Source organism: Castor canadensis, chromosome 8, assembly GCF_047511655.1.
Source record: "Castor canadensis chromosome 8, mCasCan1.hap1v2, whole genome shotgun sequence".
Taxonomy (NCBI): Eukaryota; Metazoa; Chordata; class Mammalia; order Rodentia; family Castoridae; genus Castor; species Castor canadensis.
This window is the reverse complement of record NC_133393.1, coordinates 12,497,121-12,524,814: the sequence shown is the minus strand read 5'-3', so window position 1 is coordinate 12,524,814 and position 27,694 is coordinate 12,497,121. Positions and strand designations below refer to the sequence as shown.

Below are 27,694 nucleotides of genomic sequence, written 5' to 3'. Positions count from 1 at the left end.
TCTTCAGGCTATGAAAATACTCATAAAATAGTTATTACTGTTAATTAATTTTCTGATGGGACAATCCATTTAACCTTGCTATACCTTTTTGGAGGCCTAATGCCCTTCTTAAATGTTTTCTATCTATCTCCTTCCTGTTTCAGATTCAGGAGATAAATATATTAATTTAAAAAAGCATACTGGTTATATGCTTATTAGATTAAAATTAGCTTAGTTCTACCTGAACCTGAACTAAAAAGTACATTTTTGCTGCAAGCTGCATTCTTAAGATTATAAAGGCAGTAAAATGTGAGAGCCAGGTTGGATATGGCTCAAGTGATGGCCCAGTACTTTTAAAAACAAAAAATTCAACGAACAAAGCAGACACCACTTCCTTTTGAGGTTTTTGAAGACTTCATGATTATGAGGTTCTCTCCTTATAAACTGTATTTATTACTTTTAAGGACTACTTCAGGTTACTTTTCAAAAGTCCTGTCTCCCCATTTTACCTTTCAAGTGTTTCTAGATTACCAAGAGCTACCTCTTTTCTCTCCATCCAGCTTATCATTATTTGGCTCTTATCTATGATATTTTAATTTTTTAGTACTGTATTATGAGTCAGTTCTTTCTATTCCAGTTAGTTTTAAAATTCTTACTTCCAACCATCTCATAGTTTTCTAAATCTCATCTTCCTTTTGGTCTACTGCTTAAAATAACTTCACTTGGGCTCATTCTTTCTTTCTTAGTTATAAAATTCTACAAATATTCATGCAAAAAATATACTGCTTTCCAATAAAATGGCAGGAATTTCTAGATACCTTTCAATGTCAACACTGAATGCTAATGATCTCACCTCCTCAATCAAAAGGCAGAACAGTGAGCTGGATTTAAAAAGTGGACCTGTCAATTTGTTGACTACAAGAAACATGTATAACTGGCAAAACCAAACAATGGCTTAGGGTGAAGGGATGGAAAGAGATTTTCCAAACCAATGGACCTCAAAAACAGGCAGGGATAGCTATATTTGTATATGATAAAGTAGACTCTAAACCAAAATTAGTCAGAAGAGACAAACAAGGTCACTTCATATTAATATAGGGAATACATCAAGAAGAAATAAAAACTGCCAATTGTTAATGTTGGTGCATCCAACTTCATTAAACAAACACTACTGTACAGATAGACAGACCCCCATCACAATGATAATAGGAGAGTATAATACCCTTTATCACCAATAAATAGGTCATCCAAATAAAGCTTCAACAAAGAAACCTGAGAATTAAATGACACTACAGACCAAAAAGACTTAACAGACATCTACAGTATTTCATCCTGTAGCAGCACAATACGCATTCTTCTCAGCAGCCAAAGTAGATCATGTTTCAGGACATAAAGCAACTCTTGGAAATGTAAGAAAGCTGAAATAACTCCTGTATTCTATCAGACTACTGTGGAATAAATCTAGAACTCAACAACAAAAACTATAGAAAAGATCCAAACACATGGAGACTCAACAACATGTTGTTGAATGAGCAGTGGGTCATTGAAAAAATAAGGGGGTAAACGAGAAAGTTCCTAAAATCTAGTGAAATTGAAAACACCACCTACTAGAACCTATGGGATATAGCTAAGAGGAAAGTTTATAGCTATGAGCACCTACATTAAAAAAACAAAACAAAGCAGAGAGATTTAAAATAAATATCCTAGTGATGTACCTCAAACTTCCAGAAAAATGAGAAGTTAACACCCAAATTAGGAGATGGAAAGAAACAATAAAACTTAGGGCAGAAATTAATGAAATAGAACTCCCCCACCAAAAAAAAAAAAGTATACAAAAAACCAATGAAATGCAAATCAAAACTCAGATCCCATGTCACCCCAGTCAGATTGGCAATCATTAAGAAAATAAATGAATGGATTAAGAAAATGTGGTGTTTATACACAATGGAATTTTATTCAGCCACAAAGAAGAATGAAATTTCATCATTCGCAAGTAAATGGATGGAACTACAGAACATTATCTTAAGCAAAGTTAGTCAGGCGCAAAAGGCCAAGAATCACATGTTCTTCCTCCTATGCAGATTATAGACCTAAAACAAATGCAGTAGTATTATTGGACATGGATCACAGGCTAAGGGGAGGACACACACAGGAGAAATAGGGAAAGGGAAGGAAACCTAAAACTTGAAGGTAGTTGATGTGGTCACTGTACAGAAGTGAATATAGTAATCTTAAACTGGCAGAGGCCACTATGAGAAGGTGACTGGGAGGTAGTGAAGAGGTCTGGTAGAGATGAACCAATGTGGGTTGCAATACACAAGTGCATGGAAGCAATGCTAGGAATCTCTCTGTATAGCTACCTTTATCCCAAACTAGCAAAAACACTATGTCTTTGCTGGTGAGGATGTGGGGGAAAAATGAAACCCTCATACACTGTTTGGTGGAATGGTGGGAATGTAAACTGGTGCAACCAGTATGGAAATCTATATGGAGGCTCCTCAAGAAACTAAAAAGAGACCTAGCTTATGATTCCTCCCCCCCAATTCCATTCTTGGGCATAAATCTGGAGTGTAAATCAATATGTAAGAGAGATACCTGCACACCCATGTTTACTGCAGTTCTGTTCACAATAGGTAAACTGTAGAATCAGCCAAGGTGGCCAGTAACTGATGAAAAGATAAAGAAAATATAGTGTGTACACATACATACACACACACACACACACACACACACACACACACCATGGAATATTACTCAGCCATAAAGAAAAATGAAATTATGTCATTTGCTAGAAAATGGATGGAACTGGAGATCATTATGTTAAGTGCGATAAGCCAAGCTCAAAAAGTCAAATACCGTGTGTTCTCATGTTTTTGAGGAATCTAGACCTAAAATGTGACGAAGATCATGATGATGGTGATAATGGGACATGAATATGAAAGGGGGCGATATGACGTGGAATCAATGGGAGTGCAGAGGAGAAAAGGAAAAGACACTGAGGGGCAGAAAATGACCGAAATATGCTACATGTACATGTTAAAAAACAGCAAATAAAACCTACCAAACACTGTGCAAACAGAGAGCAAGTGGAAGGAGGAAATGATAATATAATGGAAGGTGTGAACTTGTTCAAAATTTACTGCACTCATGGATGGAATTACCACAATGAACTCCCCCCAATTTTATTAATGTATACTAATTATAATATAATTAAAAAGATGTTGCATTTGTTCTAGGGCAACCAAATTAATTTATATTCCAAACCAGGACACTTTAAAAAAAAAGGAACATATTGCTTTAATCTCTAGTATTAAAATCACATTCCAGCTTGGGTTGTAGCTCAGTGGGTAAGAATAAAGAAGGGAAAGCAGACATTCTCTTTAAACATGAGGAAAAAAAGTAGATGATATTGTATGGAAGAAATCATCTCCTATGAAAATGAGCAAATTTTTGCTTAGGTCAAAGTTTAACTATGTTACTATTTCACACTTACCATGTATTCATTATATAATTATTCATATATATTCTGTACTAGTAGGTTAGTATGGAAATGAATATCCAAAAAAATAAATGTTACTCTTCTGTGGTTATGTATGTAAAGCAAACCTTATTTTGAATATCAAACTGATTCCTTATAGACAGAGACAGATTTCAAGAATTCCTATTAACATAAATAAACAGGGCTATGGGATGAGCATTCAATTAAGACACACACACACACACACACACACACACACCACTTTCTTTAGGCTGCTGAAATACAGTCTCTAATTCTCCATTAAAAAAACAAACCCTGATCATAGCTTCCAAATCATCTGAAGATGTGGAAGTCTGTCTGTGCTCAGCATAGTTCAAAGCCAGCAAATAAATCATTTCTTCTTCTTCCAACTCAAAGTATGTTCAAGAGAAGGACATCTGATAGAAGTGGCAATGCCAATCTAACCAATTTTAGAATATAAAATGCTTCTAGCAATATTTGGATACATATAATTTGACAAAAAGTTTTATAAACCTACATTTTGAAAAACAAAACAAGCTCAAACAAAAAAGCTTAATATGTAATTGAAAGAAAATATTTTGTAGAAAAAAATCGTCCTTCCAAAGAGACAAAAATGAGTAACTTTTATTTCCCTAGAGAATTATGCCACTTTTATACAACAAAATTACAGCCACCACAAATTGCTTTCAACAATTCCATTGCTTCTTCATTTGACCACTTGAAAATCAAAATTCTTTCAGATTATAAATATAACCTTTTATAACTCTGTGATTACGTACTGTGAATGGAGAAAGAGGGCCAATCCTGTGGCCATAGCGCCGAATGGCCTCTCTGATGTGGCAGGGCTGGATGGCATCGCTGTGAGCCTCAACACCACAGGCCACAGTGCTCTACAACAGAAAAACACATAAATTGTTACTAAATCAAAAACACACAACAGAACTGCAGTGTATAAAATATGAAAATAAACCTTTATAAAATGGACCATTTTTCCCCTTCAGATGCACATCATTGCTACCATATACTGTATCTAAAAAAAAAAAAGGCCCATTAACAAATCAAAGATGACTTTTACACGACCCCTTCTAACAGACCTACCAAATGCAGTTTTTATGTCTACAATATTTCACCTAAGTCTGCGTGTCAAGGTAAGGAGAATACAGCCACTTGCGTGCAAATGAAAAGTGTCATGGGAGCTTGTGGAAAGAACCCACAGGAAGCTCTTTTCTTAAAAAATTTAAACATTTATTATTATAAATGTTTCTTGGGAGATTCTTGGGAATATTTTTCAAATAACTTGAGGGTCATGAATTTAAAGTGAAAAATGTAAAATTGCCATATATTTATATACCATATTGTACAGTCATAAAAGACCATTTAATTTGGTTTCTAATTTTCTACATGTCCTAGGATAATCTGCCTCATCTATAAAAGGCCCATTTGAAAGAGCAAAGAGACATAAACTGTGCAATGAGAATATGAGTATCGACAGATGTGCATGTGTGTGTTAGCATCATTTCCAAAAAGATTAAAATGCTGGGTAGGGACTTGATTGTCTCCAGGTTTGGTTTCAAGTTTCTGGATGACTATGGGTCCAGATCACAGCCCTATCAAGTTACGTAATATCAATATTTCTGGGCCTCAGTTTCCTCATTGGTAATTAGGATAAGAAAAATCCTTGCTTTACAGGACTGCTGAGAAAATTAGACGAGTAGAAATATATAAACTACTTAGAAGAGTGCCTGACACGTGTAACTGATTAACAGTATCAGATCATTACTCACATTAAGGATTAAAAATGGAACTTTCATGTTCTTGAAATGGTAAGCTAATTTATTTGAAAGTGCACTAGGTACCAGATGCCAGGTCATCAGCCTTAAATATTCAACAGAAAGAAATATTCAGCTTGCATATTACTGTAACTGTGGTTGAGAACTCGTTCATAGCCATATAGCTGTTTTCCTAATAATTACTACAATTACTATAATTTTTCTGATACTTCTCACAATTTTTACTCTCAAAATTCTTTGAAGGGAATATAATCCTAAGGGCAGGAAGTTCTATGGATCACAATTTGGCAAAATTGTATCAAAATAAAAAAGAAGGACCTCTTTGACACAGCTATTTCACCTCTAAGAAGTTTTCCTACAGATATATTACACAGATGCCAAAAAATTTACTACAGTACTATTTGGATGAACTAAATGCTCACCAATGGAGGACTGACTAAATGTGATCTATGATAAATCCAGTCAAAGAGATACAATGGTAACTACTTATGGGACTGTTTGTAATCACTCCTATGCAGCTCTTTATAAGATATGTTATGTGGGGAAAAAAAAGCAAGCTATATACATGGCACTGTGTTACTACCTGCTAAAAAAATAAAAGACTATTTTATACTCATTTAAGCACAGAATGTCTCTGTGAGGGTACATACTACAAAAACTAGTAACAATGCTTTTTCATGGTGGGTAGGTGGATGGCTGGAGGACAGAGCTTAGAGGGAGAGTTACCATTATAAATTCTTCTGTACTTTAAAATATATTTGCATACCATGTATATGTTTTTCCTATTACAAACTAGTAAAACAACTGTAAAATCCTCATAAGAGTATCTGCTACTTATCTAAGCTGAGCCTGGAATAAGACTTGAATATTAAAATGAAGTTCTTGATTATTTTTACAATTATAACAAAATTTGAAATAAGTTGGACAGGAACTCCTCTGGGGCATTTTTCTCAATTCCATTCTAACAATACCCTAAATAACACCCCTCCTGTGCCTACAACTACACAGATTAACTTCTCTGAACCCCCACTCTGGCACTGACACAAAACTATACAGGGTTTATTTGAGTGCTTTCTCAATTCAATTCCAATTTCTTTCCACTGGGATATATTAGAATAAATGCAATTATCAGGATTCCCAGGCGAGGGCAAAGACTCTTTTATGAGTCCATTCTGCTCCACAATATGAACGTGACTAACACAGACTCATCCACCTGCTAGCTTAACAGGTACTTATGAAGAAGGCTGAGGCATTTATTTGTGGAAATGTATGCAAGTGCTCAGCTGAGTTTGAGATCTAAAGAGTAAGTCTTCAATGGAAAGTGAAGGGGAAAGGTCGGTATCCTGAATACTAACGTAGAATGGGAAGTCATTCCTATGTGTTCCCCTACAACGTTCTCCTAAATTTACTGTTTTATCCATGCAAATGGGATTTAGTTTCCTTTCATTTTTCTCAGTGGTCAATAATAAACAGAACTTGTCCTATACAGTCTCTAATAAACTTGGTTTTGTTACAGAACATTTTTATCAAAATCCCTTAGAACCACTAGCATGCCAATCAAAGAGGATTTGAAATAGGAGCATGATATGTTCTGAGTCATTGTGCTCTCCCCCAAATCTTCATATTGAAAAATTAACCCCAAAGATGCTGTGTATTGGATTTTTGAGAGGCAATGAAGTTGTAAAAGTGAAGCCCTCACTCCTTGCACCAGGTGTGGTGTATGAACCAGAAAGTGGACCTTCACTAGACATTGAATTTGCCAGTGCCTTGACTGCGTACTTCCTAGCTTCCAGAAAATGAGAAATACATTGCTACTGCCCATGGCTATCCAGTGTATAGTGTTGTTATAGCAGTCCAAATGGACTATGATCAAATCACAAGCTAGAAATTATCTAGTGATTGCCATTTGTAAGATATGGAAACAAGTGTGGCAGCCCAGTTGGATCATGCTCTCCTTGCCAAAAAAAGGTCAGGTTAACTTAAATTAAAAAATACTCAGTCTTGTGATAAACATCATTAGAATTTTTCTGATTTCATGTTCATGCTACTAATGAAGGGACTGCTAATATTAATATAAATGAAATAGCCATGTGCACTCCTACGTTTTCTTGGTTTGTCCATTGAGCTCTTTGGAAGGAAAATTTAAAAGGTTATATCTGCAGAATTTTTCCACCTCAGCAAATATCTCCTGTCAATACCCAGTCCCTTACCAAGATCCTTGTAATCTGTTCAAATTAAAGATTTATCCTAAGTTTAGAATTTTTAATCTAGAAATGTTTCCAATAAAATTTGTCTATTTGGTATTATTAAGAATCATATATGTGCTATAATAAACCCATGGGAAGAGTGTTAGATTTATGTATCAATTCATCTTTCCCATCCTGAATGTGCCCACATTTTAGAATGTTATTTTAAATTTCAAAAACATACTTTGACAAAACACTGTGTCCTGTTGCCTAGAGAGTATTAGCAGAAATATTTGTCAGGACTGAATTCTGTATTTTGTTAATGAAGTAGCAAAGTTCTCCATGTGTCAGATCCTCTTCCTCTTGGGTATTGGAAGCTGAAGTATCTATCCCAAAGAATTCTATACATTTCCTGAATTGGACTATTGACCCTATGTTTGTCTTTGCTAGTTCATACTGAACAAAATTTCTCAGAAGTTCCAACTCTTAACTGTGGTACAAGGAAGTTATGGTGAAATTTCTGTCAACCATGGATCTCTTACAAATGTCTATCCCATTCTGGATTAAAAGTTTCTGGCGGAATAAGAGTATGCTATCCTTTCTCAAACTTCTCCTTACCACAGTAATCCAGTGCTTAAGAAGTACATGGAATCTCAGACAATTGCCTATTAATTTGTTCCTTATCTATAATGGTGGACTAGATCTTTTGCTAAACTTGAAATTTTCAATCTTACATAAAAAAGTACCACATATCTCAGACGAGAGCAAAAGAAAGCTTAGGATAACTATTAGTAATACTCCTGCCACTCACTTACCATAGAGGTTGATGTGTAATTTGGCCAGGAAGTATCTTTTTCCTTACTGTTGTACACACAGCCCTCCTAGAGCTTCATACTGCTAGTATATTTCTTTTTCAGATGAATGTGGGCCATATTTTTCCCAAAAGGTAAAGTATACATGTAGTCAATTTTCTTATTTTAAAGTTTAATCAAGATGATAGTTGTTAGAACAATAGTTCTGTATGATTTGGAAAAGCTTTTTTTTTAAGGAAATAAAAACCAAAAATGTTATTTAAATAAAAGATGAAACAGAATCTCTGAATTCAAGGACTCATACATTATGAAATGTCATAAAGACATTTATATTCTAAAAATTGTGAAATTTTACCCTATTTTATAGATGAGAGTGAAGACAAGGGATATCCCCAATATTCCAATAACTATCACAGATATGGCTATACGCCAAATCTCTTGACATCAAGTACACATAGAGTAGAAACTCATGTTACTATTATATTTACTTACTGTTTTAAACAGTACAACACTGCATGTCTTTGTCATGTGAGGTATGGTGTCTTAATGCACATGCGTATTATGGAATGGTTAAGTCTGTAATTGATCATTACTGCTGCCTCACTTCTGTGCTGGGAGTGCACACTGCCCGCACCTCACGTGTTCCAAGAGCAGATGATCATTAGTCTTAGGCCCCTCCTGTCTCCTGAAACTCATTCCTTCTTATAACTATAGTTGTGCATGTTTTCAGAGACTTCATCATTTATGGTATAATGAAGTGTAACATGGTACCACGATAGATGAAGCTTTTAGTGAGAAAAAAATCAAACTACAACAAAAGTCTTAGCATATATTGAATGAATAAGAAGAGAAATAATTAAGGATCTTGAAATGAATTCTGACACCACCAATTTAGAAGAATTAAGACATAGACTGGGATAATACTTGCTTTAATCAGAAAACTTCTGCTGTAAAATACCTAAAATTTAATAGTTTTCAACAAGATCAGGAAAGAAATGTTTAAATATTCAAGAGAAAACTTTCAAGAATTTCCAAAAACTTATAAAGAATTATTTTATTATATACATAATTACCAGGTTAATTACAACTCCTCACTAAATCACTGAAGAGATTCTGTAGATAACATTTTGTTCCCCTAATTTTATCTACTAGATGAGTTGGAAAGTAGTGTTAACTGACATTCTTTAAAACTACTTTATAATACAGAAATTCTTTACAGTTTAATTTTTCCTTAACAAAAAAAGCAATGAACTCTGCCATTCTGTAAATGAAAAGGGAAACCAGAAGCAAGGCTGAAATTTAAATTTTCTTACCGTTAATTATAAAATTGTATCTTAGAATGGCTCCACTTGTAATGGCAAGTGGTTCCTACTGTACTAACTGAATTGTAGATGAAATAATAGATACACCAAAATCATAAAAAAGCAAGTACATGAAAGACTTATCAAACCCAGGCAGAAACTGGAAAGGTAACTGGCATTCTGAAGACAGAATGGCAGTAGGTTGAATAAGGGCTGGTTCTAGTCAGTACAGGGCTTGGCTAAAACACAACTGTAGAGGCTTGATAAAATAGAGTCCAGAGTTCAGTGCAGCTACTGAATTATAAGTAGGTATAAAGTGAGAAGTAAAATCCCTCAAAGGACAGAATCAAAGTAAAAGAGGAAATCAAAGAGAAAGAGGAATCCCCAAATTTGTTGTATAAATTTTACTCAAATCTTTGACCAACTCAACTATTCCTGTTTAGTACTGAGTACATAAAATTCTTCTAAAGCTAAAAGAAGGAAAGAGAAATCCCAGCTGCTGCCATTAAAACTTAGGGGTTAATTCCAGAAGAGTAAATTTTCTGCTTAACACATAAACACATACATACCATCACCACCATTACCAACTCTCTTCACAGGAATATAACAGAATCCCATGATGTCTAAAATGTTCTCAATACAACTGAAAATTAGAAGCCATGCAAAAATATACAGTGTGACCTATACTCAATGGAGACCAAGATAATTTGGATATTTAACTTAGCAAACTAGAATTTTAAAGCAGCTATTATAACTATGATTAAGAACACAGAATAAAATATAACAAATGGACAAATAAAATTATATCAGATAAGCAGAAATTACAAAAAGAAATTGAATAGAAAAACCTATAAATAGTAAAATATGTGAAATAAAACATCTTTGGATGGGTGTTAACAGTAGATTGGAGTTGACAGAAGAAAAAGTCTGGAACATAAAGGAAGATCAATCAAATTTACTCAACATTAAGACTAAAGAGAAAAATACTGAAAGAAATGAAAAAGAATCTCATGTATCTATGGAACAAATATTAAAGTAATTAGCATAATGTACTTAGAGTTTCAAAAGGAGAGCAGAGAAAGAATGAGGCAGAAAAAAATCTGAAGAAGCAAAGAAACCAACAGATAAATTGCAACTAATTTCTTTAAAAAAGTAAACTAACTCAAAAGAAGACAAGGAGAAACAAATAAAATATAGAGGGAACTAGAAGAAAACTAGTAGCAAAACAGCTGATCTATGCAGTCTTGTCAATAAATACACTGTTACAGAATTGAAGACAATTAAACACACAGACAAAATGAAAGCATAAAGAAGTCCCAACTATTTGCTGACTATAAGAGACACATGGATGTCTAAAGATACAGACACACTGAAAGAAAATGGGTTAAAAAAACTCAGTGTTAGCCTGGCCCAAAAGACCAAAAATCGTATGTTCTCCCTCATACGCGGACATTAGATCAACGGCAAACACAACAAGGGGATCGGACTTTGATCACATGATAAAGCGAGAGCACACAATGGAGATATGAGGATAGGTAAGACACTCAAAAAACTAGATAGCATTTGTTGCCCTCAACGCAGAGAAACTAAAGCAGATACTTTAAAGCAACAGAGACCAATAGGAGAAGGGGACCAGGAACTAGAGAAAAGGTTAGAGCAAGAAGAATTAACCTAGAAGGTAACATACATGTACAGGAAGGCAACGCAAGTCAACTCCCTGTATAGCTATCCTTATCTCAACTAGCAAAAACACTTGGTCCTTCCTATTATTGCTTATACTCGCTCTCCATCAAAATTAGAGATGAGGGCAAAATAGTTTCTGCCTGGTAGCGAGGGCGTAGGGAGTAAGTAGTGTGTAAGTAGTAACCACAAGATGGCTGGAAAGGCTATAGCAATCAGATAAAACAGACTTCAGAAAGAATAGGTTTGGTAGTGAGAAAAACAGAGATTTCATAAACATAGAAAGATATTCTATGTGCATGATTTGTGAGACTTGATATTGCTAAAACATTCACACATAAAATGGATATAAGCATTCAACTGAATCCTTTTCAAAATTCCACACACTTCTCTTGTCTCCCTTTTTAGTAGAACTAAGTTGGTTCTAAAATCTAGAAATGCAAAGGACATAGCATATTATATTAAGATTGAAAAATAACAAAGTTTGAGGATGTACACTATCTCATTTTAAGATTACAGAGTTACAGTAATCAAGGCAGAGTAATACCAGTCAAAGAACTAACAGATAAACCAATGGAACAGTTGAAACCACAGAAATGAATCCATGTAGATATACGGTCATTTGATTTTCAACAAAGATGTCAAAGAAAAAAAAAAACAAAGTATCACTGACCTTTTTTCTTTTTCTCTGCTTGGTTTTAGATGAGTCTTGTCCAGCATTGCCATTCCCTAGGGATCCTGAGGTGGTTTTCCCTGAGTGCTGCGCTCCAGATGATGGAGCTGTTGGTGTAGGAGGAGGCGTGTTCTCAGGGGAGTCTGGGCAGGACTTCATGTAAGACCCCTGCCCAAAAAGACATGGCCTTGAAATTAAGTGACCAGGTCTTCTGGTAAAATTTGGTCTCCATAGTATCTCATGACTTTAATGCTACTTGAAGCTCAGAAATGTAAGAACACAATTTATTCTGATCTAGTCCATAGAAATGATCCCCATCTTGTCCCTAAAATTCTAAATATGTTAATCTTTAACCTAACTATTCAGACAAACTCAGAATTCTTTACCTACAGCTTCTAAAACCTGTTGACTGATATAGACGACATTCTATGTGAATTTTTTGCCACTATTTCAAATTTATGTGTTTCAAAAGGAACCCCTAAACTTTCTCCCCAAACTGAATGCTGTTCAGATAGTTATTTATATCTATTTTCCCAGGAACTCAAACCTAATTCCCCAGGGTCACTGAATTTCTTCAGCTCTTTCCACATCTATTGCCTTTCTTCCTTCCTAGTAGTCCTCATATCTATTTGGTTAATTTGGCCATGACCAAGTCTGTTCTTTCTTTCATGTGGAAGTACTTCAAATATTTTAAGATTGTTGTTTTTCAACTTCTTTTCTTCTATGGGATAACATTCTAAATTCTTTCAACCAGTTATTATATGTTTTTAGGTTCCTTCACATACGCCACTCCTATTCCTCTTATTTAAATATGTTCTACTGGGTCAGTGTCCATCCTCTAGGATGGTGATTAAAAAATAAAATGAAAAAATTCTTTGTTACATTACAATATTGGCTTCTAAGAAATTTATAGAAATATAGAAGTCTCTAATCCTGACTGGTATTATTAATCTACATTTTCATCATCCTATCCGCCATACTACACATACTACTTACTGATCTACAAATCTCTGTAACACAGTAAAAGAGATTATGCAAGAATTTAAAAAACGCCTTGCTGAAATTCACAGTGGTTTCAACAGTATTTCTTTGATCTGCTTGTCTAGAAACACTTGTCTAGAACATTTTCTAGAAACGCTAACAAGAAAGAATGAAGCTAGTCTGATATGATTTGTTTCTAGAAAAATGAGATAGAGGTTGGATATTGCTCATCCAAAATACTTCAGACTGTTTCATAGTTTGAATTTTTTTTTTTTTTTTGGAATACTTGCACAACTCCTAGGGATCATGGCTACCCATAGCCTCGAAAAAAATCTAGAAAATTAATTTGAATTAATATTAAATTTGCCAATCTAGTGTGAAGAACCCAAGCTTAACTAGCTTAGTCCCTGACATGGTTAGTGCTCAAGAACGACACTCCTTTACATACAATACGCACAGTATTAGTATTAACTGTGACCTTGAAATTCCAATCCTAATCCATTGAACGTGGCACTGCCATTTGGACCCTTTTAAACTCATCATGTTCAGTCAAGAATTCTTCAACTGTTCCTTAATAACTCTTGGAGCCTAAGACCCTATGTGATCTGGGCTTTAGTTTTCTTTTTTGCTTATGGTACTAAGGGGTTGAACTCGGGGCCTTGTGCTTGCTAGATAGGTGCTGTAGCACTACAGCTCCATCCCAGTCCTTTCAGGATGGGTTATTTTTGAGATAGGGTCTTGCTTTCTGCGTGGAGCAACCTATTTATGCGGATCCTCCTGTTTATGCTTGCCTGTGTAGTTGGGATGACAGGTATGTGCTACTGCATTCAGCCATTAGTCAAAATGGAGTCTCACAAGTTTTTGCTGGCATTGGCTTCAAAACATGATACTCCTGATCTCCATCTTCTAAGTAGCTAGGAATGAGCCACCATGCCTGGCCTGGGCCTTAATTTTTATTTGAACTTCCTACTATCCCTCCCTCCTCAATGAACATTTAGCTTGAATATTTTCATCAGTTTTTTTTTTAATTCCCCTGGTATAACTGTACTTATGCTGCCTTTGAGGCCCAGAGCATTCTTGCCAATTTTACCCTCTCATAAAGTCCTCTTGTCTTCAACATTCAGCTTTCTCTTAAGTCTTTCATTCCAAGTGGAGAGTTGATAGATATGTGTGTGTGTGTTTATTTTAACCTCCGCATTTTCTGTTTGGGACATTCACTTGGAAACTGGTATATACTATCTTGAATTGTTTGTTCATGTACTTGCTTATTTGTTTTACAAATCATTCTACCTTCCTAAGCACAGCTCATATCAGTTTCCAGATTCCCCTCTGGACCCGATTTGGTGAGGTCCTTGTTTTACAGGACCATGAGGTTGGTTGCTCATTTGCAATGTTGATGAGCAAGATTTCTGCTTTAGCATGGCATTCTTTTTGTGTCTTGTCAGGTAATACAGGGCAAGGAAAAAGACAGTCTTTGTGAATGTTCACTTTGACTACCAGTCACACAGGAGGAAAGGTGCATGCCAGGGCAGGAACAAGCTTGAAGCTTACACTAACATTCTGTCAGGATGCTCTCGGATGTTCATGTTGCCACCTCCCAGAGAGCCCAGGAAATCCAGCACACACAGGACATTTTTCTCAACTGCTGTGTAGCTGGGAACAGCGGCTGTGGTTGCTGAGCAGTTGCCCAGGGCGGCTTGGCCACCCTGGAGAACCAAAGGGGGTGGGGGAGTTTTCCCAGCCATGCAAGCAATCACTTGAATGTTAAGGGAAAACTAGGCTTGTTATGTTCACAGTAAATTTCCTCAATTAGAAATGTTACAACAAATTTGTCTGATGTTAATGGAAAGCATACTATATACATATTCATAAAGTGAGTATGCATCAAAGACATTTTTAAGGGTGTTCTTTGACATCATAATTTGGACTTGAAACACAAAGAAAACAAATAGTGTTTAATCAACTAAGTAACCTTTAGGGACTTATGAAGTATGTTGACTGATAATGATGTATGAATTTTCTATGAAAAAATAAATTTTTAACAGGTATAAACATTTTAACTCCTACTTGGATTCCAAGCCAATCTGATTCTCCGAGGCGTATGTAAAGATGTGAGGCTGATTTGGGTTCACGGTAAGATTTTGTATGGGCATGTGTCTCAGTGTATTTTCTAAGTACTCTAGAGTAGAAGAGTTAAACCTGGGGTCAATGGGGTCACAGATCCCTTAGCTCATAGAATGGCTTTGGAGGGTGCTTGAACAACCTGAAATTGCCTGAGAATTGAATGTGCTTATGGAGAAGAGGTATACAGTTTCCAGCAGATTCCAAAGAGGTTTGTGGCCTAAGACAGATTATAATTATTTCTTAGAAACTACTTGAGCCACCATCCTTACCTACAGATATTAACAGGAGGTAGATGTTTTTAATTAAGGTATTAATAAGACAGGGCTTTGCCATTTTCAGGTTATATATTTCACTGAACTAAAGATAAAGCTCACTTTATAATTATACATGTAGATGTTAACCTTTTTTGCTGTTTTCTCTATGCTTATTATATTGAATTTAGGGAACTGCTGTTTTTGTTAGTAAAAAAGGTCAAACACTGGCAAATGTATTCAGTATGTTCTATTTCGTTTCTGGTTTTCAGGCACATGCTGCTTATAGGGAATACTATCAATACTAAAAGTGGCACATTATTATGCAAAGCTTCTAAGTTGTAGGAAATCCTAATAAACAGAGTCCCAGCAGCACAAATCAGATCAGAAAAAGAAAGGGTTTTCACATCAAAAAAGACAGAAGATAAATGGAGCCAAGCTTCTTTAAATCAGTTTACAGATGAATCAATACACGAAATACAAGTTTATTAATAAGTGGCAGGAATTAATGTATGAATAATATCTTCTTTTATATATTTTTATTCAGTGATAAGACTGAACCCAGGGCCTCAGAATGCTAGGTAAGCACTTTACCACTGATTCCTAGCCAAATGTTCTCATCTCTTCAGGTGCGAAGAAATAAAGTAACTTTTCTCAACATTATGCAATTACTCAAACCAGTTGTTCATTTACCATGAAAATGAGAAAGTGTTCTGCAACTATCCATCTTTCACTGAAAGGCTAGGAAAGCCAACCGAAGCAAAGAAAAGGTGAAAAAAAATCATATTAACTGGACTGTCAGAACCTAGCACACAGTAAGTGCTCAATAAATACCTCTTTGAGTGGTGAATGTATTGAGATTCTTTGAAGGCAATACATTCCTACACAATCTTTTTAAAATGACTACTGATGTAAACACCAGATATGACAAAATTCAAAGATGTGTTAAAATCAGATTTTCTGACACTTACCTCAGCAGAGTTGTGATACTGAATGAAGGTTGCAGAAATGGCATGGCTGAATGGGTCCCCTGCCTTGGTTACCATATCCTGCCTCACAAGAAGAGCCAGATCCACTAACTAGAAGATCAGAGCAATGAATAGTTAATAGCGAAAATAATCACCAATGCCACTGAAGTGGCAACCTACAAGCAATACATTCTGAATGTTATTGGTAATACTGTTTGCACAAAAATCTGCATTGTGAACAAGAGCACAGACTTTCACTGACTGGTTAACGAACCTCTTTTATGAATAAAAATGATTTATTTTGACACTTAAGGGGAGTGGTTCTCAAAATTTATTTCATAATCACTAGGGAAGTGTATTATTGGGCTCCAAGCCCCAGAAATTGTAATTCAGCAGGCCTGCTCTAACAGAGTAGTATGGGAGTTCCTGCTCTAAACATAACCAAGAAGATGCTGATGCTGATGCTGCAGTCCACAGACTACACTTCGAGAAACTGTGCTGGAAGGCGGTGCTGCCTGACCCAGGTTTTGGTGAGCACTCAAGAAAGCTCTCATTCTTCGGAAGGCATCTTTCAAAGCTGAGGGACAATTTCTAAAGAAGGTAGTTGAGGACTTAAGAGTTCAACTGGGAATTATATTTTTGTTTAGTATGAAGTTGCAAGGAATAGGTTTTTTTTTTTTTAACCCTTATACCCACAAGAGTTAAGGATGCAAAAAACTGAACTAAATTCTTGAAAATGATATAAATGTCACAGAACAAAATCAAGACTGTTCATGGAAAGAGAGGAGAAGAAACCAGCTGCACGTGACTTGATAGGACAGTTTATGTTCTCACCTGTGCCACTGTTTCATATGCTAAGTATGCTAAAATTTCCATAGCGACAACATTGGGTTTTATCTCCATACTGCTGCAGTCCAGCCAGTCTCGAAATTTGGAAGCTTTTTTGGCTAATAATTAAAAAGAAAGCACAGAAATTACTATCACTAATAAAAACATCTCTCCTTACAAATGCATAAAAACAGTGCACACAAAAGCAATGTCTTTGAGCTTTTATTAATATCTAGGTTTTCTGGATATTACTAATATCCAGATTTTGTAGACTTTCTACTTCCCCCCAAATCCAAGTATGTATGATATGTATGTACGTGTTTACGTGAGAGTGGGGCTTGAACTCATGGACTTGTGCTTGGTAGGCAAGCACTGCACTACCTGAGTCACGCCATCAGCACAAGAAATCCATTTTAATACTTGGTTTTGAAGCAAGACAATGATTGCTTTCCTTATGCATTTGCTTCCTTTATGTGGTATCTATGGTAGGTGAGATGCTATACTCTTAACACTCCATGTTTAGTACTTTTTACATTGCTTCGGTCATCATAGCTTAAGTTACAACAATAAGCTCCAAGAAGTTGCCTGCTTGATATAACTTTAATTTATTCCTATAGAAAGAAAACTTTGCAAAAAAAAAAAACCCTCTAAAGAGAAGAGGAATATAGAGAAACTGCATTTCCAATACTTTCAAAATATGTCTAGTATTAGAATAGGCTCCAAGTTGTGCATAGAGAATAAACTAAACTAAACTGGTATCTGCCTTATTTGAACCCACAATTATGGCTCCCTGACCGTGGAGATGCCCAGATTACTATTTATGTCCCCAGCACTGGGGACTGAACCCAGGGCCTAAGCGCTCTACCACATGACACACACACTCAACTCTGTGTATTTTGTTTTGAAATAGGGTCTCGCTAATTTTGCCTAGGCTTGCCGCAGTCTCCCAATCCTCCTGCCTCTGCCTTCTGAGTAGCTGGGGTTTATAGGTATGTGCCACGATGCCCAGCTAAAATGTTCAGATTCTTAAGACTGACTCTGAAAACCTGACTGAATCCAATGCCTTTATATTACTTCCCTATGAAAGGAAGTAATATACTCACTAGGCCTTGAGTATAATCCAGAGAGGAAGTAGGTGTCCAACACCTTTTCTCTCACTACATGCGCTCCCATAACTCTTCTTCATTCATGTGAATCCTGACCACAAAGACCAACGTTATACTTCTCCACTTTAGCCTTTTATTGAAATTATCACGTATCTTCTATTTGTGTTTATAGTTTCTCAAATCACATTCTATGCTCATTGTGGGCAAAGTACCTCAACATACCTAACAGTACATGCAGATATGGAACCAAGCAACATATGGAATCTTCACTCAAACATCTCTAAAAAGCCACAGCACTACGCACATCCAGTTTACATACAGCCTTCCTTATACATTACTAATTTAACCAAAAACCATCAGGAAAAAACTGATAGTGAAGACTTTATTAAATCTACAAGATAATCTTTTTTAAAAAATCCACTGATTATTCTTTTGATTAATGTGGTTTCACTGGTCTTAAAACACTTACTAGTAACTCAAAGCATGACATTTTGATCCTCATAGATAGACTCTTCATGGATTCCGTATACGGAAGAGTTTTCCTTTAAATAAATCACAGAAGACATGAAGTCCTGCTATCGATGTACATATCCAAAGTTGTCAAATGTGGCAGAATTATGATAATCCCCCTTAAAGCTATCTCCCTAAAGTAACCAATCTTCCAAATACTCTGACATGCAACATTCCATCTGCCTAGTATGCTGGAATGGCTCACAAACACTTGTTTAACATCTGTGGAATACTTCTGAAGTTACAGTTAACAGGCTGCAAATTTGACAAGATCAATAAAATGTACCTTATTCATTTTTCCCTTTGACAAATCATTAGAGACACAAAAACAGATCTTTGGTGACTATGTCCTAAACTATTTATTTTAAAAGTGAGGAAAGAATCATTATTAGTATTTAGTCAGCCCTATCCACATAAGCAACAGAATTAGTAGCTTCCTTGCCAAACTGTAAGCACTGAGAACATAGGGACAAGGACTATGTATCTACCACTGTGTCCCCAAAATAAAACAATGACCAGTAGGAGTATATACACAGGAAGTATTTCTAGAAGAAATGAGTGAAAAAAGTTATTTAATAAAAGGGTAGAGTCCATAGAGTTCTATGTATCAAAAAAGATGCACTGAGGTCCCATAAACTACTTGGGATTTTGCTGCTCCAACAGATGAAGACTCTCTGACCTAATTCCCTGTCATCTGGAAAAGGACTGCTTGGGAGACTGACCCTCCAGGATACTGTCCAATCCAGAAAAGAGGCACAGACACCCTTAGTTAGGAGGTGAGGGGACCTCTGAAGAAATGAATTCCTTCTCCTTTGTTTCTCTTCTCATTGTATGAGGAGAATGGGTCATCAGGAATTTGACTAATAATTTAAATAGAATCCTGAACAATGGCCAAAAATTCCTAGGATTATCAGCTTTCTGATACTACCTGAGTTTTCATAATAATTTCATACAGGTTGTTAAGATTCATTAATCTCATACACTTTTTATCTTTCTTATCAATGATCACTAATAAAGTTAAAATTTTTGGCGATAGTCTCTCATTCCATCTATTATTTCATGATTTCTATTCATCAGTCTTTCCACCCCAGATCCTTCTTTCAGATTTCCTCTATAATGCTGTTTATACTCTGAGGAAATCTTTTTTGCAATGTCAACCTCTTCAAAATCACTATTCTTTGTATTAATTGGAAACAGCCTTCCTCAGAGGGCCTGGTCTTCCTTAGAACCTCCATATAGAGGTTTCTTAGTCCCTTCCTTCTGTTTGTATTTGTTGGACATCTATAGTTTGCAAGAATGCTCATATTCCAATACCACAGGCCTGGATGCAATGTCTTTATTCTCTGAAGTTTCTTCCACAGGAAAAATACAGAACAGTAAGTTCTACCAACAATAGCTGCTAAAGAACAATGGAATCGTATTTTAATAAGTAACTATCACCCTACAGTTTTCTACCCAGGTGAACAACATTTAGTTATGGGGACAAAATAAAGCCATCTTAAGACAAAAACAAGTGCTTTGACCATCCATAGAGAAAGTTTAAGTACATATCAACTTTAAAAATATTAAGTCAGGGATGTATATTAGAAAATTAAAGATAACAATGGAAACAGCACAAACAGAATACAGGATATATAACCTAGTAGAGAAAAAAAATGGAATAAAAACCCTCAATCAATCTAGAACATAGAAATGGAGGGTAAAAAGCAAATAAAAAGGCACAGATTTAAAACACAAAATAAGAGTACTATATAAAACCAAATTAAACAGATATAAATTGAACTCATCAATTAAACTACAGAGACTGATTGACAAAAAGGATAATTTAGATATTATTTGTTTATAAAAACTAAATATAAAAAGTTGAAAGAATTAGAAAAACTTAAGATTTTTATAGGTAAATAATAGTTGTACATCATGATATTTACATATGTACTTAACTAAAAAGATAATGTGGATATTAGTTTTTTATAAAAGCTAAATATAAGAAGTTGAAAGACTTAGCAAATAATTTTTAAACCAGTGAAAGTAAGTTTTGTGAATTGTTACTAATATCAGGTTTAGAAAAACATTAAGAAAAATGACCGATTTACATAAATATAAAAACAAAAGACTATTGATTTGATCAGTGTCCTGATGTTACTGTTCCCCGTAGCCTATAAGGTAATAGATTCATTATTTTAAAATGCATCAGCAATCCTGCTATGATCAGATTCTTAAGAATATAAATATGGCAGCATCACAATCCTGATATCCTCGTAGTTTCTCAGAAGAATGAAAAGAACCCAAAACATCAGTGGTGTAGGAATGGCTTCTGAACTGGCTGACCTACTGGACTAAGTCTTCTCAACCTTATGTAAAACAGAGTCCCCCAGTAAGGTTCCATAATGCAGTCCCTATGGATAGTATATAAACAGTATTTTAAAATATTTAACACTTTCTCCCTACAGAAAAGAAAATTAAGCATAATATACTCCTTATAGTGCAATTATTTTAGTAGAGGGAGAACATATTTTTAATATACTGTATTTTATTGTGTTAAAAACAAAAAATGAGCAAAACAAAATGTAATTTTCATATGAAAGGTATATTATGAGACTTTAAGACTATTAGTTGTAGTGTGTAATAGCACATAAAACTGTTCCTTCAAGTGAATTAAATTCAAAATATAATTAAAAAAATAGTTCCATCGCACTAAATGTTACTTTATAAACTTCACATTTATACTTATAAAATACACGAATGCCATTTTTAAACCTAAAAATTATAATACAAAACCTCTCATTTGCTGAAATTGCCATGATCTGAAGTGTCATTTACTTAATGCTTCACAGATGTATGATGCCAAATGGTTAGTCAGATTGGAAAGTATATTTAGTTAGGGAAAAAATCTTCCAAAATACATTTTCTTATATTTTACTGACATTTACATGGGGCACTATTTGAAATGCTTCATTTATTTGAACTGTATGATCTAAATGAAGCTCTCATTTTCTTTTTCCAAATCAAATACATTGTTATTATGGCCACATAATAGCTTTGTGTTTAAAGACACTATTGTTTCCGTCATCTCTCAGACCAGGGTCATATGCTACTTTGTCATACTTTTAACTGGACTTTTTATCACACTTTCTCTTTGACCTTTACCCTAATAGCCCTGGTCATCAATGAACTGCCATGGGCCTTTATGTACTTTTAATACTCTGGTGCTTAGTGATAGGAAAGTACTAATTTTATCACCAAGTTATTAGTGTTATGGTAGCTTAAACTAATAAATTTAGCTAACACTGAATGCATGCCACAGCAGGAGGTTAAAAACAAAAATAGAAGAGACCACTGATATGTTTTTGTAGTAATATGGGTATGAATAAAGAGAAAGTTTCATATTTCTTATTAATATTGGGGTCTTTTAAATGTCATAGTTGTACTATGAGAGTCCATTGTGTGTCAAGTGTAGTCAGCAATACTAGTGTAAATCTGACTAACAAACTGGAAAAGAAACTAAATAGAAATATTAAGAAAAAGGGAAATTTTCTGACTAAAGGTAATATGAACAATTAACATGGCTCTTTATTCATTGTAAGTTCCCCTTTAAACCTTTTAAATACTATTAAATGCATGTGGTAGTCTTTTATAGACTCTCCCACAATGTAGATGTGCTTCTGTAACATTTTAAGTATGTATAAAGTAAATATATCAATTTCTAAGGAACTTAGAATATGTTATAGTTTAGTACATCTGTAACACACAGTCTCATACATATAATTAAGAAACGTTAAATGCTTACTTACAGAAACTTAATTGTCGACTTTCACAGAATTCTGCATATTGGGCTGAATCCATAATTCGAGTCTGTCTTTCTGCTCTCTAACAGGTAAAAATAATAACATACAATTTAGAAAAAAAAAAAAGAAGTAGACTATTATATACATGTTCATAGCTAAAACTTAGGCTGAAGTACCATTTGCCTTTCTTTACTCAAGGTAAACAGTTAAGTAAGACCCTGTATACTATGACACATAAAAATTATGATATAGTAACAGTAATTGTGAAACATTTCTTTTGTAAATAAAGTTAAAGTATTATTTTCAGCTCCTTTGTTTCTGAAACTAAAACTAAAGGACCTAATTTCTTAGACTGTGCAACTCTAGAGTTTCTTGTTTATCCTGTCCTTTTAAAGCAAAAGAAAACTTAATAAGTCAAACAGGAAAACTATTAGTAATTATTACTGTTCATGTGCTTTAAAGCTGTGATTTTTCAATGTTAAAACAGGAGTCAGAGAATGAAATACATATATTTTGCCCTCAGAATACTGTGCCAGAGTTAACAAATCCGTATTTTAAATTGCAAAGAAAATAAAGAAAAAGGTAAACACAACACAGACCCTTTAATCTGAGTCCAGGTATGATTCACAGTTTTGTAGTTTCATTCGTGGCTTTTTGATTCAGTACAGCAGATGTTTGCTACTTCATTGTCCCACAGAGGTAGGATAATTATAATTCACCCATGGTTTGGTGGAAAGAGTACGACCACTTCCGCTTCCTTGGTAAGGGAAGCATTTTGACATGAGACAGGCTGGTAGCTCTTGGAATGAATTTCTGGCCAGTAAAAAAAAAATTCCCTGAGACTTAATTTTTTTTTTTTCTGCTTTGGAAGGACTTTCTGCAACTTCTCTTTATTACAGTTGCTGGAGCATATAAGTACCACTTCTTTTAATGTATGTAGATGTTTTTGTAGTTTTAAAAATTGAAATTACTTTTTTCTTTTTGTGTGATTTGAGTGGTTAATTCACAGAATTGTCAGTTAATTGAATGCATAATGGTGTATAAGCTGTACGTCAGTACAAAAAAGATAATTGGGGTTGTAGAAGGTAAGGGAAAATTATTAACTTACTGGGGTTCCTTCTAGGACCACTGACTCTCCACCCCCATTCCTCATCCTTCTCTCTCTTTGACTTTTGCCTTCCCTCTCTCCCTTCTTTCTTTCCTTACTTCATCCCCAAACATACACACATGTAGACATAAACCCAGTCTTCTCCTGAGAATTTGCCCTCTAGGTTGAACTATTCTTTTTGAGCATATATGAGCAAATACTGTACATATAAAGTACACATATGTGTATATATATACACATATATGTGTATGTATATATGTGTTATCTTGTGTGTGTTTCAGAAATACTATGTATCCTTAAGGGTAAAATATTGAGTGGATTTTTATGTACTTGGAAATATTTTTTGATATATAAATACATGATTTAGTATTGGTCCTTGTTTTAATATATCAGACACATGACTGAACAAATGCTTGCTGATGGAAAATAAAAAGCAAGGAAGGGAATATTTATGTGTCTTGAACATAGTAAGTTACTAATGTGTCCATTTAACATATTTCTCTAAAACTGATAACAATGTGTAACTATGTATGTCTATTTGCTTTTACATATGTAAAACATATGTGTCTGACGATGGCAGGAACCTCTCAGGTTGGAATTTCTAGCGCCTACAAAAACGTGTGACACATCTGCTGTATAACTAAGCAGCTTCCTCCTTCCAACACATGTCTAAGCAGAAAGGACTTAGATTAACTACAGAAACAGACAGACTGTTCTTACACGAATTCTTAATACTTTTTCTTTGACCAAGTTGAACAATCAAGATTTAACTTCTGTATGTATTGTTAGATAGCTAATATATCTGCAATAAGTGATTTTAGACATTTAGGTTAAGAAAACTTACCTAAAGAGATTAGGGTTGCCAGAGTGGACAGATTTAATTAAGTGAAATGTCTGGCTAGTTGGAAGATTTTGACTTGCAAAACCTATCATGTCAGGACATTTCATAGATAAGTGTAACTATTTAAAGGACTGTAATAATTATAGCTAGCGTCATTACTTTTAGGCACCCTCTGCAGCGCTTAATTCTCTTTTGTTCATGAAGCATCTTAGTTCTTCTCAATTTTTTCAGCACGCAAGCAGCAACCTTTGATCTCAGGGGCATCAGGATGCTGTGGCCTCATGGCACCCATCGGGAGCCACGCATCCAGTACCTAGTCATACAGGAAACACTCAGTGCAAGGAGATCTCTACAGAAAAGATTTATAGACATGGTACATTAGGGTGAGTAGGCAGCTTATTGTTTATTTTGTTTAAGACTTTTCACTTTAAAGATAAAGAAATGGAGGTTCAGAGAGAAATGATTTGCCAAAAGTGACTACACTAGCACTAAAGCCTAGACTCCCAGAGTTCCAGACCATGCCTACTGGCATTACAAAAAGCTGTCTCCAACCTGTAGTATTTCTTTTTACTCCAATGTCCTGTTGGATGATCTAACAACAAGTTGAACTGTGAGCAAATTATACGAATTCCAAAGAGGGTAAGCAAATTGTAAGTCAAAGACCCATTAAAAATATCAAGACAGTGGTCAAATATTAAGTAAATTTGGCTCTTGTTTACTGTGTGGCCCTAATACCACTTTGATCTCTATTCAGATCCTGCATTCATTCTCCAATACAGTCTTAAGTGTATACTGGAAGCCCTTGTCTAATCCTAGTACTGTAAGAAATCTCTGGAAAAAATGCAAAAGGAAAAAGGTATCAGCCTAGTATAATAACATGATTAAAATAATATTGCCTACTTTTTATACATAGCAGCACAATTGCTAAGATAAACAGATTTAATGGCTCTACAATTGGGGCACTAAGATTTACAGAAGGTAAAAACTTTAAAATCATACAGTTAATAAGAAGCAAAGCTAGAAGCAAACCTGAGTCCTAACTACCTGCTCTAAGGTCCATATGTGTTTCTTCAGAAAGAGTTATCCATATCCGTCATAGTGACTGTCATTGAAGTTGTATTTCCTTTAGATTCTAGCTTCTTCTAAACCAAGTATTAGACTGCAAACAATTCTTAAAGGTCACTTTAAAAGGGAGTTATAAAGTTCATCTGACCATTCAATAAGGTCACAAAAACTGAAATAAAAAATATATTATTAGAAAATTGAATGCATAGATTTCTGAAATCAGGTCACTGATTAATCATAGCTGGTTTATCATAGCTTTCATTCATAGGAACATTTTCAAATAACACAATGCTCTCCTGATGTCAGACCCACATGAATGCAAGGTCATCTTCAGATGAATCATGCACTTGCATCTGCAAGTCCAGTTCAGCTTCTGTCAATTGTACCCATGCCTTGGTTTCTTTAGGTGTCAACAAAGATGTTGTTGAGCATTCAGAAAAATAAGAAACATTTTTTTCCTGAAATTAAATCTTACCTATATTACAATAGAGTATTATAATATAGGAAAGAATTATTTCTAAAAATTTCCAAACACCCAATAATATTTAAAAATTAACTGGAATAGTTTTTTAAAAAGGTAAAAAGAGAAGGGCTATGTTACTAGTCACTCATCTCACTACCAAGAAGTTAAGTCTTTCCTGGTTATTGTAAAACAACTTAGGCAGCAGACTTCCATGCTAGATGAACTAATTTTCTGGATTCTACCTAAATGAAAACAGAAAAGCAAATACCCTTACATGTGTGCTATCCAGGACAATTTGTTTTTTTCAGTATCTTGACCACAAGAGACTCTCCGTACACATATATTAATTTGAGCTTTCATTGAAAAGTTTTGACTTCAACTAACTTGAAAATGTCTGTATGCTTGAAAACTACTTTCAACAGGGAGGATCACCCTTTGCTCCAGCCATGTGTCAGGCTGGATTATGTAGGCAGCAAGCAGCTCCATTCAAATTCTCTGTATACTCTCACTGAAGCATACTCAATGGTTACAGAAGCCATATCCTGGCCTATCTTTTGGTAGTTTCTCAAGATACATGGCATTTATCTTTCTGGAGTAACTCAGAATCACAGTACATAACTTTCAAACTAAAATGAAAGTTTATCTGCTCTCATTGCTACCTCAAAAATATTTTTTAGAGGCAGGCATGGTGGAACACAGCTGCAATCTCAGAACTTGGGAGGCTGAGGCAGGAGGATCGCAAATTCAAGGCCAGCCTGAGCTACATAGCAGGTTCCAGGCCACAGGGGACTACAAGGTGAAAAAAATTTTATTTTTTAAAAAGTCTTATTTTGGGCTGGGCACCAGTGGCTCACACCTGTAATCCTATTTATACAGGAGGTAGAGATCAGGAGGATTGTGGTTTGAAGCCAGCCCAGGTTCATGAGACCCTATCTCGAAAAACCCTTCACAAAAATAGGGCTGGTGGAGTGGCTCAAGGTGTAGGCCCTGAGTTCAAACCCCAGTACCACACACATACACACACAAAAAATCTTATTTTGGGCTGAAGGTATGGCTCAAGTGGTAGAGTGCCTGCCTACCCCTTAGTTCAAATCTATCAAAATAGATTATCCTAGGAAGTCTTTCAATTTAAATGTAAAGTCCCTTCTGCATGGGAATGGCAAAATGCCAATGGTAATCTACTGACTACCATGCTAAATAGGATTGGCTAAGGGACTTGAAAACTTCAAATGGAGTGGCTGGTGGCAGCACACAGCAGTGAGACAACATATGAATTATGGAATATTTATGCATGATTATGTATGGATGATGTGGCACATTTGTAGAAAGATATAACCAAATCAGAAATGCACCCCAATCCACTTTGGTAAGGTGAGTTCCAGAAGGGTGAAAGGGCTTACTGGAACAGTTGCAGAAGCTCAGTTACCCCCACATGTGCTTGTTTTGCTTGTTGGGTCAGTTTGTCATTTAGTAGATTTCCCTACCCGAATCAACTAAGACCCTCAAAACACATGGTGGAGCTTCCCTTCTTTTTCACTCTACTGCAAAACTCACCGTTTTAGGAATGGAGTAGTGCAATGGGTTCCTGCAAGTTTCCTTTCATAGATCCTTCTCTTCCCAACCTACCCTGTACACAACTACATTAAATAAAAACATGAAAAGGCCCTGGAACTTAGCAAGATCTGCCCATAGCAGGCTACCTCCACCCAGACCACTTGTACACCTCTGCCTCAAACACTTAAAC

The 27,694-nt window shown here is 35.3% G+C and overlaps 1 protein-coding gene across 13 annotated transcripts in view; it reads right to left on the bottom strand.

Annotated features, from left to right (window-relative positions):
- Window positions 1–27,694, bottom strand: part of Supt3h (SPT3 homolog, SAGA and STAGA complex component) — a 369,638-nt gene that overhangs the window by 75,802 nt on the left and 266,142 nt on the right. For 7 of the 13 annotated variants that reach the window (XM_074082019.1, XM_074082016.1, XM_074082017.1 and 4 more), the window contains 5 exons: window positions 22,480–22,555; window positions 17,079–17,191; window positions 16,248–16,355; window positions 11,921–12,088; window positions 4,258–4,368 (listed from right to left, as the gene is read on the bottom strand). In XM_074082019.1, the coding sequence (XP_073938120.1) occupies window positions 4,258–4,368; window positions 11,921–12,088; window positions 16,248–16,355; window positions 17,079–17,191; window positions 22,480–22,555 (576 nt within the window). The remainder of the gene's footprint in view (window positions 1–4,257; window positions 4,369–11,920; window positions 12,089–16,247; window positions 16,356–17,078; window positions 17,192–22,479; window positions 22,556–27,694) is intronic. The other 6 variants (XM_074082026.1, XM_074082023.1, XM_074082024.1 and 3 more) reach the window with 1 other exon arrangement.